Source organism: Dreissena polymorpha, chromosome 4 (assembly GCF_020536995.1).
Source record: "Dreissena polymorpha isolate Duluth1 chromosome 4, UMN_Dpol_1.0, whole genome shotgun sequence".
Taxonomy (NCBI): Eukaryota; Metazoa; Mollusca; class Bivalvia; order Myida; family Dreissenidae; genus Dreissena; species Dreissena polymorpha.
In genome coordinates, this window is record NC_068358.1 from 37,962,131 (window position 1) to 37,979,196 (window position 17,066).

The 17,066-nt window shown below is 36.3% G+C and overlaps 1 protein-coding gene and 1 long non-coding RNA gene across 3 annotated transcripts in view; both read right to left on the reverse strand.

Moving 5' to 3' along the window:
- Positions 1–17,066, reverse strand: part of LOC127877235 (myotubularin-related protein 6-like) — an 83,107-nt gene that overhangs the window by 33,829 nt on the left and 32,212 nt on the right. For both annotated transcript variants that reach the window (XM_052422919.1, XM_052422920.1), the window contains exons 3-6: positions 3,881–4,043; positions 2,037–2,194; positions 1,340–1,468; positions 830–964 (exon numbers count right to left, since the gene is read on the reverse strand). In XM_052422919.1, the coding sequence (XP_052278879.1) occupies positions 830–964; positions 1,340–1,468; positions 2,037–2,194; positions 3,881–4,043 (585 nt within the window). The remainder of the gene's footprint in view (positions 1–829; positions 965–1,339; positions 1,469–2,036; positions 2,195–3,880; positions 4,044–17,066) is intronic.
- On the reverse strand, positions 11,482–12,229 carry LOC127877237 (uncharacterized). The gene is made up of 2 exons (XR_008048292.1): positions 11,769–12,229; positions 11,482–11,611 (listed from the first exon to the last, which is right to left on the reverse strand). It is a non-coding gene; the product is annotated as an uncharacterized LOC127877237 (long non-coding RNA).

Genomic DNA, 17,066 nt, shown 5'->3' on the forward strand with positions numbered 1-17,066 from the left:
GGGCTAAATGCATGAATGCTTAGTGTCCTCCTGGGCCGGTGTTGACCACGTACATGTGGGTGCTCTCTGGGTTAGCGTTCACTGGGCTAAATGCATGAATGCTTAGTGTCCTCCTGGGCCGGTGTTGACCACGTACATGTGGGTACTCTCTGGGTTAGCGATCACTGGGCTAAATGCATGAATGCTAAGTGTCCTCCTGGGCCGGTGTTGACCACGTACATGTGGGTGCTCTCTGGGTTAATGCATGAATGCTTAGTGTCCTCCTGGGCCGGTGTTGACCACGTACATGTGGGTGCTCTCTGGGTTAGCGTTCACTGGGCTAAATGCATGAATGCTAAGTGTCCTCCTGGGCCGGTGTTGACCACGTACATGTGGGTACTCCCTGGGTTAGCGTTCACTGGGCTAAATGCATGAATGCTTAGTGTCCTCCTGGGCCGGTGTTGACCACGTACATGTGGGTGCTTCCTGGGTTAGCGTTCACTGGGCTAAATGCATGAATTCTAAGTGTCCTTCTGGGCCGGTGTTGACCACGTACATGTCGGTGCTCTCTGGGTTAGCGTTCACTGGGCTAAATGCATGAATGCTAAGTGTCCTCCCCTGGGTTAGCGTTCACTGGGCTAAATGCATAAATGCTAAGTGTCCTGCAAGATAAGCATGGGCAGTCTGCACAGGCTTATCGGGGACATGTTCGGCCTTAAATGGATTTCAATTCGAAGAGACTTCCTTAAAACGAAAATTACCACAAAAGTGTGTACTGTACAGGCTAATCTGGGACATTTTTAACAGATGCATTATGCAAAATATTCCCAGTCGCCCATTGAATGTTTACCTTGGGCCGTGTGTCAACGACATACATGTAGCTGCTGGGTGGGTTTGCCTTCAGGATGGCGTGCAGTAGCTGCTCGTCCTCCACACAACGTGCACTGAATCCTGCCAGCGGCTGACTGCACCGACATATCGTCGCCTGAAAATGATGAAAGAGCCAAGAGTTTAATATAAGCAGCGTTGTAGAGAAAACTGACATAGATGAAAGGACCAAAGAGCTTAATATAAGCAACGTTCTAGAGAATACCGGTACTAAAATTTATGAAAGAAGCCAAGAGCTTTGTATAAGCTGTGTTCTAAAGAACACGGAAATAGATGAAAGGACCAACGATGAGCCAGGATCTGGGAAAAACAGGCTTAATGCATGTGTGTTAAGTTTCATCCCAGATTAGCTCATGCAGACTGCACAGGCTAATCTGAGATGTCTCTGTATGCACATGCATTTAACCCAGTTTTTCCAAAACAAGGCACATACATTCACCCAAAAATGTTTCGTGCAGGCTTAACAACTTACCCCATTATGTATGTAGTAATATGAAAGCACTGGTAGTCTGCCTCTAGACCGGAACTTGGAACTGCCCATGATGACCGGAGTGGACGCACAGGACGGCACATACAGGTGCTTAGGATACGTGTCACAGATCTGTCAACAATATGAACATGTAAGATATATTTATAATAATTTCAACCATTTGATTACAAGACCGTTAAACTGTCAAAGCTCATGTGAGTCTTGAACAAGTTGCCGAGCGGTAACTTTAACCAGCGTATATACAATCGGCTGCGGGTCTGCAGGGAGATTTAAAATAATGATCTGATCAATCGCAACTTGACAAAAATTAAGTTTTTATTAACTAGCTTATAAAAGCGTATTAAAATTGTCTGCTGATATAGAGAAATAATTTATCTATCAATTACATATAAGTATAAGTCAAGTTAAGTCATACTTGAAACACTGCATAAGACTTTTTGGTAAAGTAACCATTTGATTTTAAACTTAGAAACCAGAAATTAAACTCTTTAATGACTGGACATGCAAAAAGAAGGAAACAAATTTGTCGAAGAATGATGTGAAGTGTGCCAATACATGAAATTATTAAAATGCCAAAAATTTAACTAAGTTTATCTAAAGAATTGTAAAACGGCATAAAAATGTAGTTTTACAACAATATCTTTTTATTACGAAATATCAAGGTTTGAATCCAAGTTACCTCATACTGGTTATTGAGTTCCGACAACACCCATTGGTCGTTGGGTACACCCTGTCGCATGAACTCTGTTTTGGTGTCAAACAAGTCCCACCCATAATCTTTAGAGTAGTCATCCATCTGATCGGTGTAGGAAAATGCATACAGAGACTCTATGTTGGCTAGAAAAAGAAACAACATTCAAGAATTATAATCTGTTTAGCACTGAATTTCAAAATCTCTATGTTCTGACATAGTACACTGGATGTCTTACTGACAATACTGCATGAGCCTCCACCTCCACATAGAGGAGACAAACAGTAAAAAAAAAACTCTCATAAATCTATCTCATTTTCTTAAAACGCATTTTTACCATATTAAATTGCGGCTAAATCAAAGTTTGCATTACTTCTTTCAATTTCATTTACTTCCAGGATGTTATAGCGTCCTGTTAACATTTAAAAGAGGCTTGCAAAGGGGGTTATAAATAACGCCATATAATTTCCAAATGGAAGACAAAGAATCATAGGCTTTCATGTGCAATTGCCTAGATAATATAAATTGTATTCCTGCAAATTTTTCATCTGTTCTGAACTGCAAATTCATCATTTTATGAAATATACCTCCACATCTAGAAACAAATAAACAAGCAAATTCGTTGAATTGATATCCCCCGCCTATATGCTTCTGGACACAAGAGTATTATATTTGACACTCAAACAAGCTTTTTTTCAAGATACAAAGGGCCATAACTCTGTTATTAACAGATGGTGTACAATGCCATTTGGCATGCATTATCCTCTTATTCATATATATACTCATACGAAGTTTCAATGAAATCCGCCAAAGCACTTCCAAGATATGGCTCTGGACACAAAAGTGACAGACGGACGGACAGCCGGACGGACAGCCGGACAATGCCAAAACAATATCCCTCCACCTCTGGCGCGGGATATATACTCATACCAAGTTTCAATGAAATCCGCCAAAGCACTTCCAAGATATGGCTCCGGACACAAAAGTGCCTATAGTAAAAAGCATTTTTTCAAGATACAAAGGGCCATAACTCTATTTTTAACAGATTGTATACAATGCCATTTGGCGTGCATTATCCTCTTATGCATATATAAACTCATACCAAGTTTCAATGAAATCCGCCAAAGCACTTCCAAGATATCGCTCTGGACACAAAAGTGCCTATAGTAAAAAGCATTTTTTTCAAGAAACAAAGGACGATAACTCTGTTTTTAACAGATTGTGTACAATGCCATTTGGCGTGCATCATCCCCTTATGCATATATATACTCATACCAAGTTTCAATGAAATCCGCCAAAGCACTTCCAAGATATGGCTCCGGACACAAAAGTGCCTATAGTAAAAAGCATTTTTTCAAGATACAAAGGGCCATAACTCTGTTTTTAACAGATGGTGTACAATGCCATTTGGCGTGCATCATCCTCTTATGCATATATATACTCATACGAAGTTTCAATGAAATCCGCAAAAGCACTTCCAAGATATGGCTCCGGACACAAAAGTGCCGGACGGACGGACGGACGGCCGGGCGGACGGACAACGCCAAAACAATATCCCTACGCCTCTGGCGGGGGATAATAATTGTGTCATACACCGATTTTGCATACATTTATAATGCATGGTTATGACATATCAGAAGAGCAGATTAAAACAATATTTGAAATAGAAATAACTGATTGCTATGTGGAGTAAGAATGCCTCATACATTTAATTAATTACCAAGATATTCTGGACCCTTTAAGCATGCATCCCAAATGTTTAATTTGTGGGTTGTGCACTCGTAAATGGAAATCCCTGCAAAGTTTGACATTTTTATTATATAACCCCTAACCTGGTTTTGAAAGCTCCATGAGTGATGTGTAAACGTCATGGCATTCTCTCTCTCGGGGCAGGATGAATGTGATACACATGAAGTTACGACAGTGCAACTGCAGAGGACAGCCGCCCGTAGTCAGGGGCAACTTGTCCACCTGGGCCAGGTGCATGTGCAGGATCTGAAATGGACAAACCAGCTTCTGAAATACAAGGAGAGGAGCTCTGAAATACATGGAGATGAGCTTCTGAAATACAAGGAGAGGAGCTCTGAAATACACGGAGATGAGCTCTGAAATACACGGAGATGAGCTCTGAAATGCATGGAGATGAGTGTCTAAAAGGCATTGAGATGAGCGTCTGAAATGCATGAAAATGAGCATCTAAAATGCACGGAGATGATCGAGTGTCTGAAATGCATGGAGATTAGCTTCTGAAATGCATGGAGATGAGCTCTGAAATGCATGGAGATAAGTGTCTGAAATGCATGAAGATGAGCATCTGAATTGCATGGAGATAAGAGTCTGAAAAGCATGGGGATGAGTGTCTGAAATGCATGGACATGAGTGTCTAAAATGAATGGAGATGAGCGTCTGAAATGCATGGAGATGAGTCTCAAATGCATGAAGATGAGTGTCTGAAATGCATGGAGATGGGCATCTGAAATGCGTGGGGATGAGGGTCTGAAATGTATGGAGATGAATGTCTGAAATGCATGTAGATGAGTGTCTGAAATGCATGAAGATGAGCGTCTGAAATACATGAAGATGAGTGTCTGAAATGCATGATGATGGGTGTCTGAAATGCATGAAGATGAGAGTCTGAAAGGCATGGAGATGAGTGTCTGAAATGCATGGAGATGATTGTCTGAATTGCATGAAGATGAGCGTCTGAAATACATGAAGATGAGTGTCTGAAATGCATGGGGAGGATCATCTGATATGCATGTAGATGATAGTCTGCAATGCATGAAGATTAGAGTCTGTAATGCATGGGGATGGGTGTCTGAAATGCATGAAGATGAGTGTCTGAAATGCATTGAGATGAGAATCTGAAATACAGGGGAGATAAGTGTCTGAAATGCATGGAGATTGGTGTCTGAAATGCATGGAGATGAGGGTCTGAAATGCATGAAGATGAGGGTCTGAAATGCATGGGGATGGGTGTCTGAAATGCATGGAGATGAGAGTCTGAAATGCAAGATGAGTATCTGAAATACAGGGGAGATAAGTGTATGAAATGCATGGAGATTGGTGTCTGAAATGCATGGAGATGAGGGTCTGAAATGCATAAAGATGAGAGTCTGAAATGCATGGGGTTGAGGGTCTGAAATGCATTAAGAGGAGTATCTGAAATACAGGGAGATAAGTGTGTTTGAAATACTGGGGAGATGTGTGTCTGAATTGCATGAGGATGAGGGTCTGAAATGCATGGATATGAGTATCTGAAATGCATGGAGATGAGCATCTGAAATGTATGGGGATGAGTGTCTGAAATGCATGGAGATGAGTGTTTGAAATACATGTAACAAGTGTCTGAAATACAGGGATGTGAGGGGAAAAAAACATGCATCAGCAGCTAAATTACAGAGATTTGAATTCGAAATTCACTTACAAGAGTCTGAAGTACATAGAGCAGAATTGAAATACATTGTGATGAATGTCTGAAATACACAGAGTTTGAAGAACAGAAACATAAGTTTCTGAAATCATCAGGGGACAAGTATGTGAAATTCAGGGGTAATTCTCTGAATATTTGAACAACAGCTGAGTTGGCTGTCTAAAATATGCTAATTTAGGGGTCAAGAAAACTGTCTGAAATACAAAGAAGAGTGTCTAAAGTAACAAAGATGTAGTTTTTTACAAATAAAACTCAAACACTTATAAGCATATAGCATTATTAGCCACTAGCATTTTTTGGTTGAGTTAAAAAAATCACTTTCATTTTAACTGTTGAGTTTCAGTAACTTTATTTGCTCATCTCAACAATCCACTTTCACTTTAAAGTTTATACATGTAATATGTACTCCCATAAAATGGTGAACATTTGTGTTCATAAAATTCATGATGACATTTATTGTAAATATTAGGAAAGCTTTGCTCTTGACAATGGTAATCATGACTATTCTTGATTATCGGCAAATATTATAGAATAGTAAAAGATATGTATCCACAGATCAAAACGCTACCATTTATCATTTTTTAATACCATAACTGGTATTTTGGACAGGAAAACTTTGGTAAGGTTATAATTTTGCCAGATAGATTTGCAGCTCAAAGTAAGACAGAGTTATAATGCAATTTGTTCACAAAACACTTCAAGTATATCAGTGAGTGAAATATGCACACATAAGATCTGCAGTATCTGGTAAAATTGGCATTATTAATGTCTCATGCACATCTTTCAGTCATTAAAAGACTTTGATTTTCAGAGAGAGTACCAATTTAACCCAGGTAAAATATCCTCTGCTTTCATTTAGCATGTAGCATTTTAAATAATTCCAACGTTGAACATCGACAATATGTCCAATGTCCTCCCAGAAAGGCCATCAACAGTTAAATTACATAATTCCTGGGCCAAATAATAGTTATTGTCTGTTATCATTTTGATCAGTGCTTTTTTCAATTAAACCGTAAATCCCCATGCCTTTGTTCTCCAGAAATACAGCCCGAGGGACCAACACAGACAGACAGGTCTGGAAGCATGTTATGAACACAATGATCCATCAAATAAGTATTGGACACATTAATAATCCTTTGACATGCTATTACAGAAGCATGAAACCATGTTCACCATGGAGCTAATAAAACATATCTTGGAGGCACAGCAAGAACTATTAATTAAAGGCTTTAACAATTATGAAATTGTAACATTAAAAAAACACTCTCTGTCCTTAAAGCCCTGTAAATAAGCTGGGACCTATCTAAACAAGAGCTGTTTGTAAAACATGCATGCCCCCCATATAGGCTGTCAGTTGTAGTGGCAGCCATTGTGTGAATACATTTTTTGTCACTGTGACCTTTGACCAAGTGACCTGAAAATCAATAGGGGTCATCTGCCAGTCATGATCAATATACCTAATTATTCTTGAGTTATCATCAGGAAACCATTTTACTGTTTCGAGTCACAGTGACCTTGACCTTTGACCTAGTGACCTGACAGGGCTTTTTTTCCTTCTTTCCCCCAGACTTCATTTCCCCCCCCCCCCCCCCCAAAAAAAAAAACCATTTTTATTTTTTTTTTAACTTTTAATACACAAGTTAACCTGATCCAATGTAGGAAATATAACATATTGCATAATTAAATTATCTGTTGCCTCGAATTTGTTTTAAAAACAGAAAAATATGTTAAATTGATTATTTAAGACTTTCCTTATTTTCCCCAACATCCGGCGTTTCACATGATTTTTTCCCCCAAAATCCGGCATTTCACGCGATTTTTTTCCCCTCAAAAAAGGCCAGGCCCTTTACCCAAACTCAGATAAAAAACCCTGCCTGAAAATCAATAGGGGTCATCTGCCAGTCATGATCAATCTACCTATGAAGTTCATGATCCTCGACGTAAGCATTTTTGAGTTATCATCTGGAAACCATTTTACTGGTTTGAGTCACTGTGACCTTGACCTTTGACCTAGTGACCTGAAAATCAAAAAGTTCTGCCAGTCATGATCAATGTACCTATGAAGTTTCATGATCCTAGGCCTAAGCATTCTTGAGTTATCGTCCGGAAACCATCTGGTGGACAGACCGACCGACATGTAAAAAACAATATACCCCTCTTCTTCTAAGGGGGGCATAATAAAGATTATATTACTTAACAAAAAAACTTTAGGATAATCCTTTATTGAGCACATTTTTTAAATACTATACATTAAAAAGTAAATTTAATTTGACAAAAGATATTGGATGAATCAGACTCTGGTGAATAATGCTGGAACAATGTGTGATTGAATCACATTAAAATACGACAGACTACATGTTTTCTACTCCTTTTTTAAGAGTGTCTCTGTTTGTAGCAAAATGAAAGACAAGAGCCAGGTAACAAGACTGATTGTAACAATAATATGAGCCTTGAACTGTGCAGTCCACACAGGCTTATCAGGCACGATCCTTAAACAATATAAACAAGAGATGTGTTTGTCAGAAACACAATGCCCCCTTATGCGCCGCTTTTTTTTAAAACTTTGACCTTGAAGGATGACCTTGACCTTTCACCACTCAAAATGTGCAGCTCCATGAGATACACATGCATGCCAAATATGAAGTTGCTATGTTGAATATTTAAAAAGTTATTGCAAAACTTCAATGTAAGGTTAAAGTTTTTTGTTGTTGTTTTTTTACCTTTGACCTTGAAGGATTACCTTGACCTTTCACCACTCAAAATATGCAGCTCTATGAGATACACATGCATGCCAAATATCAAGTTGCTATGTTCAATATTTCAAAAGTTATTCCAAAGCTTGAATGTAAGGTTAAAGTTTTGATGACAGAATGACGGAATGACAGACAGACAGTCCAAAAACAATATACCCCCAATCTTTCGTTCCGGGGGCATAAAAACATAAAAGAAGAAAGTGTGGTTCCTGAATATCTTGTGCTGAATACACAGGCTAATCTCTGAGACGATGCTTTACACACAAGCATTAAGCCCAATTGTCACATACGGCAAAAATTAGGTGCCATGATGGAACACAATAAAGTCATTTGTATTAGCTTAGGTTGAAGTACACCTTCTGTGCAACAAAACTAGTATTGATTTGATATCTGAGGAACTCCAATATGACCTCAACTCCAGTGATGCCATTGATTAATTTGCTCCCCAAGACAAATTTCTTTTCTTTTCATCTATAATCAATAGCTACAGATCCACTCTTGGGATGTCAGTCATGGATACTTTTGTATCATCAACTTGTCAAGAGCTAATAGCCACTTCCATCCTGTCTGCAGATACAGGAGAAACAGCAGTCAGATCCTGCATGATAGTGCCCTTGAAAAATTGAGCAGCATTCTCAGAAAACTGGGCTTAATGCATGTGCCTAAAGTGTCATCACAGGCTGTTCTGGGATGACTGTTTGTGCTTTTACAGAATTTGTTGTACAGCACATGCTAATCTGGGATGACACTTTATGCATGAACACACATGCATTAAGCCCAGTTTTCTGAGAACATGCCTCTTTTAGAAATTTGATATTTCATTGGACTCAAGACTCAGTTCCATTTCTGTACAACAACAATGAATGGAGACCACTGAAGTCATGGATTCTTTGTAATCAAACAATTGACTAATTTACATGGATATTCCCAACATCTTTTTTCCCATGTTGTGACCAATGACCTAACTTAAAACATTGATTAAATTAGGAACACATGGATAGTGGCAAAATTTCCGCGCGAAGAATTAATGAAAATAGGCCCTTTTGTGTATACGGAGCATGCTATAAAGCTTGGACAATGTTCAGGACCAAAAATACCATTGAGAACAGATACCTATAGAAAGGTCTCCTAAATCTTCATTCTTTTGCATGTGTAAAACATACAAGTGCAAATGAATTAAATCATTGAAGTTGCACTTAATGTTTATCTTTTTACTTAACAATCATCATGTTTCCCTTTGTAATAATTTTATCATGACATAAATTTTTCCATGGTTCCTGGTTCCTAATCTGTTGGGAGAACACTACCAGTATTTGTCTGTCAAACAAGCAATTTACTCACACTGAATTCAGAAATTAAATACCCAATCAGTGGCATATATGACATTTGTGATTGGCAGATTTGTGCCCCTGGAGGTTTAACATTTTACAAGCTACAAGAAACCAGTGACAGACCAGTCTTGTGTTACTATTTTAAACAAAATTATGTCTACAGGGGACATGTAAGTTTCTTAAAATGGCATCGGGTACATGTATTGTTTTGCCCTGAGATATTGTATTTTGAAGAAGAGTGATCAATAGGCTTATGAAGTAAAAAAAAAAAACATTTGTATCTTTAACCAGTTAAACAAATATTTAAATACGCTAGCCTAAAATCAGCAACAAATTTCAAACAAAAACAATACAATGTAAACTAATTTCAAATGTAAGAAGGACTACAACGATCACGCGTAAAGGATTCTAGGCAAGTTACGAAGTACTAGGGCTACAAAGGGGGGGGGGGGGCGCACTCATGAATTAATGCCAGGTTAAACTTTAAAATACATTGCAGAATCAGTATTACTCGTGGGGGATTAATTTTTTCGTTGATTTTGTAGGTTGACTGAACCACAAATTTAACACAAGCCTCTTTTCCTCCAAAATCAGAATTCCACAAATGTATGTTTCCTCGAATAACATAATCTCATTACTGTTAAATCAGATTGAGAAAGAGAATGGCGCTGTGCATTATTTCATTACCGATAACCTGAGTACAGCTAGGCATAAAACACAACAAATCTCTAATAATACCATTAAAAGGAAACCTTTCCTGACCAAATCAATACAAAATCTCAGGCTTCAAGTAATAAATCTGCATTTCTCCCAAAAAATACATCCTGGAAATTGATCAAGGGTCCAATCAATGTCTTTAACACAAGAAATTAATTAGGACAAGAAAGTTTCTTGAAATCTGAATTTAATTTTAAGGCTTATAATTTAATATTAGGAATTCATTTTATCAACTTAACTGATTTTAGTAAGATTAAAATTAGAATGCTTGAATAACATCATCACTCCGATACTCAAAATTCAATTATTTGTGATTTGAAACATGCATATATGAAGTCAATAAAATGATAGAGCTGCTTTTATAAATTAGGACAATTTGAAGACAACAAAACAGAGGCAATGCCAGATGAAAAACAAGATGTGTGTGTGAAACAAAATGTGCCCCCATACATTTGACCTTTGACCTTGAAGGATTACCTTGACCATGACCTTTCGCCACTCAAAATGTGCAGCTCCATGAGATACACATGCATGTCAAATATCAAGTTGCTATCTTCAATATTGCAAAAGTGTATATTAAATGAGCGTTTTTCACCCATATATTTTACCTATAACCTTGAAGGATGACCTGGACCTTTCACCACTCAAAATGAGCAGCTTTATGAGATACACATGCATGCCAAATATGAAGTTTTTTTGTTTTTTTTTATTCAATATCATACATACAATGTAAACATGTATATGATCATACAACATAGTGATTGTACAAAAGCAATAAAGTTCAGACATGTTGTACAAGATATGCTAATATATATATATTTTTTGAGAGAGAAAAGAAAAGAACAACAGAGGAATAGTTATGAAAAATGATGAGTTGTATAAAGTCGGAAGAAAGCATACTGGACTTGTGTTTTGCTGTATATTCACAATGATCTTGTCAGATTGAAAAATAAAAATAAAACAAGAGTGCCAAACTGTCACAAGATACGCCCGTTTTAAGGCTTTGGACAACTTGATAACTTTAAAATGACCCATTTTTGAACTTGACCTACATATCATCTAGACACAACTTCTGACCAAAGTTGATGAAGATCTGATGAAAACTACTTCAATTAGAGAGCGGACACCATGCTAAATGATTGAAATGCACTAAGTGACCTCGTGACCTAGTTTTTAACCTTGCATGACCCATATTTGAACTTGACCTACATGTAGATATTGTCTAGACACAACTTCTGACCAAATTTGGTGAAGATCGGATGATAACTACTTCAATTAGAGAGCGGACACCATGCTAAATGCTTGAAATGGTTTAAGTGACCCTGTGACCTAGTTTTTGACCCGGCATGACCCATATTTGAACTTGACCTAAACATTGTCTAGATACAACTTCTGACCAAGTTTGGTGAAGATCGGATGAAAACTACTTCAATTAGAGAGCGGACACCATGCTAAATGCTTGAAATACACTAAGTGACCCTGTGACCTAGTTTTTGACCCGGCATGACCCATATTCGAACTTGACCTAGATATTGTCTAGATACAACTTCTGACCAAGTTTGGTGAAGATCGGATGAATACAATTTGAATTAGAGTCCGGACAAAGTGGCGCCGTTGAAAATGCACTAATTGACCCTATGACCTAGTTTTTGACCCGGCATGACCCATATTCGAACTTGGCCTATATATCAACTAGATGCAACTGCTGACCAAGTTTGGTGAAGATCGGATGAATACAATTTGAAATAGAGTCCGGACAAAGTGGCCCCTTTGAAAATGCACTTATTGACCCTATGACCTAGTTTTTGACCCGGCATGACCCATATTCGAACTTGGCCTAGATATCAACTAGATGCAACTGCTGACCAAGTTTGGTGAAGATCGGATGAATACAATTTGAATTAGAGTCCGGACAAAGTGATGCCTTCCGCCCGCCGCCCGCCGCCCGCCGCCCGCCGCCCGCCGCCAAGGGGTTTCACATAATACGTCCCGTATTTTATACGGGCGTATAAAAATAAACAAAACTATTTTTGAGAGATAAACTAACATGAGAGTGAAATGTATATAAGTGGACAAAACATTATGAGAATTTAATCCGATCCCATTTTTGTTCAAAGATTTGTAATGTGTCATTACTGAGGGCTATTTCTTTCTCAATCTGGATTTTTAGTTTAAGACTATGGACAAAACAATTAAAATTTGGTACTTGTTTTTTGTACTTCATGTTTAAGATAAAATATTTCATCAATATAATCATAAAATTCACAATATTATTATAGTCTATTGATTTCAATGAGTTAATTCCGAAACTTACATTTAAGAAAGATAGTTTAACGTTTAGTTGATGTTGTTCAAGAAAAGATATTAATTGATTCCAAATCGGCTGGATGTGTTTGCACTCCCAAAAAAGATGTTCTATAGTTTCAATGTTTTCACTGGTCTGCAGAAGTCACACAGATTTGAGTTAGATAATTTGCATTTAAAGAGATATTTATTTGTAGCTATAATTCTATGGATGTATTTATATTGAAAATTTCTTGGTGTGCTTTCAATAGTTGCTTTATATGGCATGGTAAATATGTGTTTCCAATTAAGTTCATTTTCTCCAAAAAGGGCTTGCCATTTATTTTGGATTTTGGAGTTTTCTGTAGGGTTTTTAATTTGTAGTGTGTAAAATATTTTATTTGTTTTGTTTTTTCTTCCAAGTATGTTTTCTACAAATTTTGTTTGAGTACATGGTGTATTATTTGTATTGATTTCAGATTTAATATGTATGGGTATGCTTTTGATTAGTGTGTAGTACTTCAGAAAATTATTTGAAGGTATTCCGTATATGTAGCACATATTATCAAAAGAGTAGAAATCCTTAATTCTGTAGTCATATAATTGGTCGACATATTTAATGCTTCGTTCGAACCAGTCTTTATAGAAAAACGTCTTATTGTTTGAAGTTATGTCTTTATTGTTCCATAAAATTGTTTTACTGCTGGTTTGGGTTTCTAAGTTATGAGTGACATCACTCCACGCTGATAGAACATCAGACAGAAATATGTTTTCGTTTTCCATTTCATGTAAGATTGTATTGCTGATGTTACATTCAAAGAGTAAGGAGTCACCATATTTTTTTAGGATTTTCTGGTAGAATAATTTCCATTTACTCATATTGGTATTATCCAGGTATCGTTTAACCCAGCTGCATTTGATTGCATTCAAGAATGAGTCAATGTCCGTTAATTGGATACCTCCATTTTCTACAGATTGAATTAACTGAGTTCTTTTTATTTTATCAGGCTTACCGTCCCATATGAAATTAAATATTGCTGATTTTATATCGTTAATAACATCATTTGGTGGGTTTGGGAGAACTGTTAATACATATATTAATTTAGGAAGTGCAAACGTTTTCAATACTGTGTTTTTTCCGACTAGTGTAAGTTTACGATGATGCCATGATTTTAAGCAGTTTTTAAAATTCTGTAATTTAGGTAGTATGTTTTTAAGAACTGTATCCTTTTCATTATTTGTGAATGTAATTCCTAACGTTGTGGCTTCATCGGATGTCCAATTAAATTTCATTTCTTTTTTATATTGAACATTACTTTGTTTTAATTTACCTACTCGTAGCACAGTACATTTACTTTTGTTTAGTTTAAGACCCGATGTCATTCCGTAAAGGGTTAGCGACTCTATTAGGTTATGGAAAGAATCGTAATTGTCATTTAAAAAATAAGTTGCATCGTCAGCAAATAGGGATTGTTTGATTTCTTCGTCAGGTTCTAGTGATATGCCTTTTATGTGTTTATTTGATTGGATGTGATGTGATAGATACTCGATGCAAATAATAAATAGGGATGATGAGAGTGGACATCCTTGTCGAACCCCTCGTTCGATGTTAAAACTGTTTGAAAAGAAGCCATTGTTAATGATTATACTGTTAATATCGGTATAAAATAGTTTGACTCATTGAATGAGACTTTCACCAAAGTTCATATTTTCTAAGCAGGAGAACATAAATGAATGATCAAGAGAATCGAATGCCTTTTCAAAGTCTGCAAAGAATATTAGACCAGGATTATTTGAATTGTTGAAATAGTTTATGCATTCTTGGATAAGACGAACGTTTTCACCAATGTAACGTCCTTTTATGAAACCAGATTGAGATTTTGAAATGATTGATGGTAATATTTTTTTTATTCTGTTTGCTATACTTTTAGTTGCAATTTTATAATCATTGTTAAGTAAACTAATCGGGCGCCAGTTTGATAAGGATTCTAAGTTTTTTCCAGGTTTTGGAATAAGTGATATAATACCTTGTTTTTGTAGCGTAGTTAAGTTTTCGTTGTTAAATGAATAGTTAAGTGAATTAATTAGATGTGTTTTTATATCATTCCAGAATATTTTATAAAATTTGATTGTGATGCCATCAGATCCTGGGCTTTTGTTATTTTGCATTTCTTTTAGGGCTAATCCACATTCATATTCATTAAGCAATCCGTCGCACAGTTGTTTTTCCTCCTGGTTTAAAGCGTGATGTGTATTTTTAAAAAGGGTGTTATTTTCAACACTTTTTCGTTTATAGAGGGTTTCGAAAAATAAACGTTGTTCTTCTAGTATTTGAGTTCTGTCTGTAACATCTTTGCCATTGACTACTAATTTGTGTACAGTTTTTTGTTCACTTCTACGTTTTTCAATGTTTGCGAAATATTTTGTATTTTTTTCATTGTGTTCAACATGCTGTGCACGCGCTCTCTTAGTATTATTCCATTGAGATGTGCATGATAGATTCCATCTAATATTTGTTTTTTTAAAGTTATTTCATTTTCAATGTCGGTGGTATCATTTGTGTTTGTTTGATGCAATTGTTTTTCAAGTGTTTCAATGGTTTTGATGGTTTCATTTTCAAGTTTGTGTGTTTCTTTTTGTTTAAATGATGTGTATTTAATTGTTGTGTTACGTATATTTCCTTTAATTACTTCCCATAAGGTGTTTGGGTTTGCATCTTTATTATTTTGAACTGTATTTAATATTTCCTGTTTTATTTGTGTTTGATATTGTGTATCTAATAAGATGCTGTTGTTAATTTTAAAGTATCCTGGGCCTCTTTCAGGTTGTATATTGTGCAGTTTAAGTTCAACTAGAGAGTGGTCAGTCATAAATCCTGGTTTTATGTTACATGTGTCAATAATGTTGCATAGAGATTCAGATATCAAAAAATAGTCTAATCTACAAAATATTGTTGGTTTTGTGTTTGAGTGCCAGGTGAATTTGCTTTCGTTTGGGTATACTGTACGCCAGATATCTATCATATCGTAGTTTTCAATTATGTTATTTAAAATGTTTCTATTTTTAGTATGAGTATAAAGGTTTCCATTCTTTTTATCTATTAATGGGTTCAGGACAGTATTGAAATCACCACCGATTATAATATTTTTATCTTGGTTATTAATTATAAAGGATTGTAATATTTCGTAAAATGTGGAATCGTCTATGTTAGGGCCGTAGACGTTGATTAATGTTATTGTGTTTCGTGTATTTTGATATCTATACTTGCTTGTCTGCCAATTATTATTTCCTTAAAGTTATCGACTGTGACCCCTATATTATTTTTTATCAGAAAGGCAATGCCTTGTTTGTTAGTATGTTCTCCACTGAGATAGATTTCTCCGTCCCATTCATCTTTTAAGGTTTGTGCTAAAGTAGGTGTCAATTAAATGACATTCTTGTAAAAGGCATATACTATATATTTTTTCGTCTAACCATTTGAAGATTTTTATTCGTTTGTCTTTATTGTTTAATCCTTTAACATTTAAAGTACATAATTTAATCATTTAAGTAGGTGGAGGGTGATGTGAATGCTAATTTGTATGTGCTTGTCCAGTAAGTTTCTATTTTAAAATATGTCCAGTTGGTTTCTCTTATAGTACATAAGATGTCCATACATACACACAAAAATAGAAAACAAAAATTAGGAATACAAAAAGATGAATATTCCATAGACTTGAAGAAGTAAAGAGAGATAGTCACAAAAGTAAGAAGAAAACACAATAAAAGACTTGTCCCTAGTAGAGACATAGAGAAAACAAGATGTGTTTGTGAAACACAATGTCCCCCTATATGATATTTGACCTTGTAAGATGACCTTGACCTTGTGAAGGATGACCTTGACCTTTCACCACTCAAAATGTGCAGCTCCATGAGATACACATGCATGCCAAATATCAAGTTGCTATCTTCAATATTGCAAAAGTATTCATAAAATAAGCGATTTGGGACACATATATTTGACCTCTGACCTTGAAGGATGACCTTGACCTTGACCTTTCACCACTCAAAATGTGCAGCTCCATGAGATGCACATGCATGCCAAATATCAAGTTGCTATCTTCAATATTGCAAAAGTATTTATAAAATAAGCGATTTGGGCCACATATATTTGACCTCTGACCTTGAAGGTTGACCTTGACCTTGACCTTTCACCACTCAAAATGTGCAGCTCCATGAGATACACATGCATGCCAAATATCAAGTTGCTATCTTCAATATTGCAAAAGTATTCATAAAATGAGAGATTTTGGCCACATATATTTGACCTTTGACCTTGAAGGATGACCTTGACCTTTCACCACTCAAAATGTGCAGCTTCATGAGATACACATGCATGCCAAATATGAAGTTGCTATCTTCAATATAGCAAAAGTTATTGCAAAATGTTAAAGTTGGCGCAAACAGACAGACCAACAGACAGACCAACAGACAGACCAACAGACCAACAGACAGACCAACA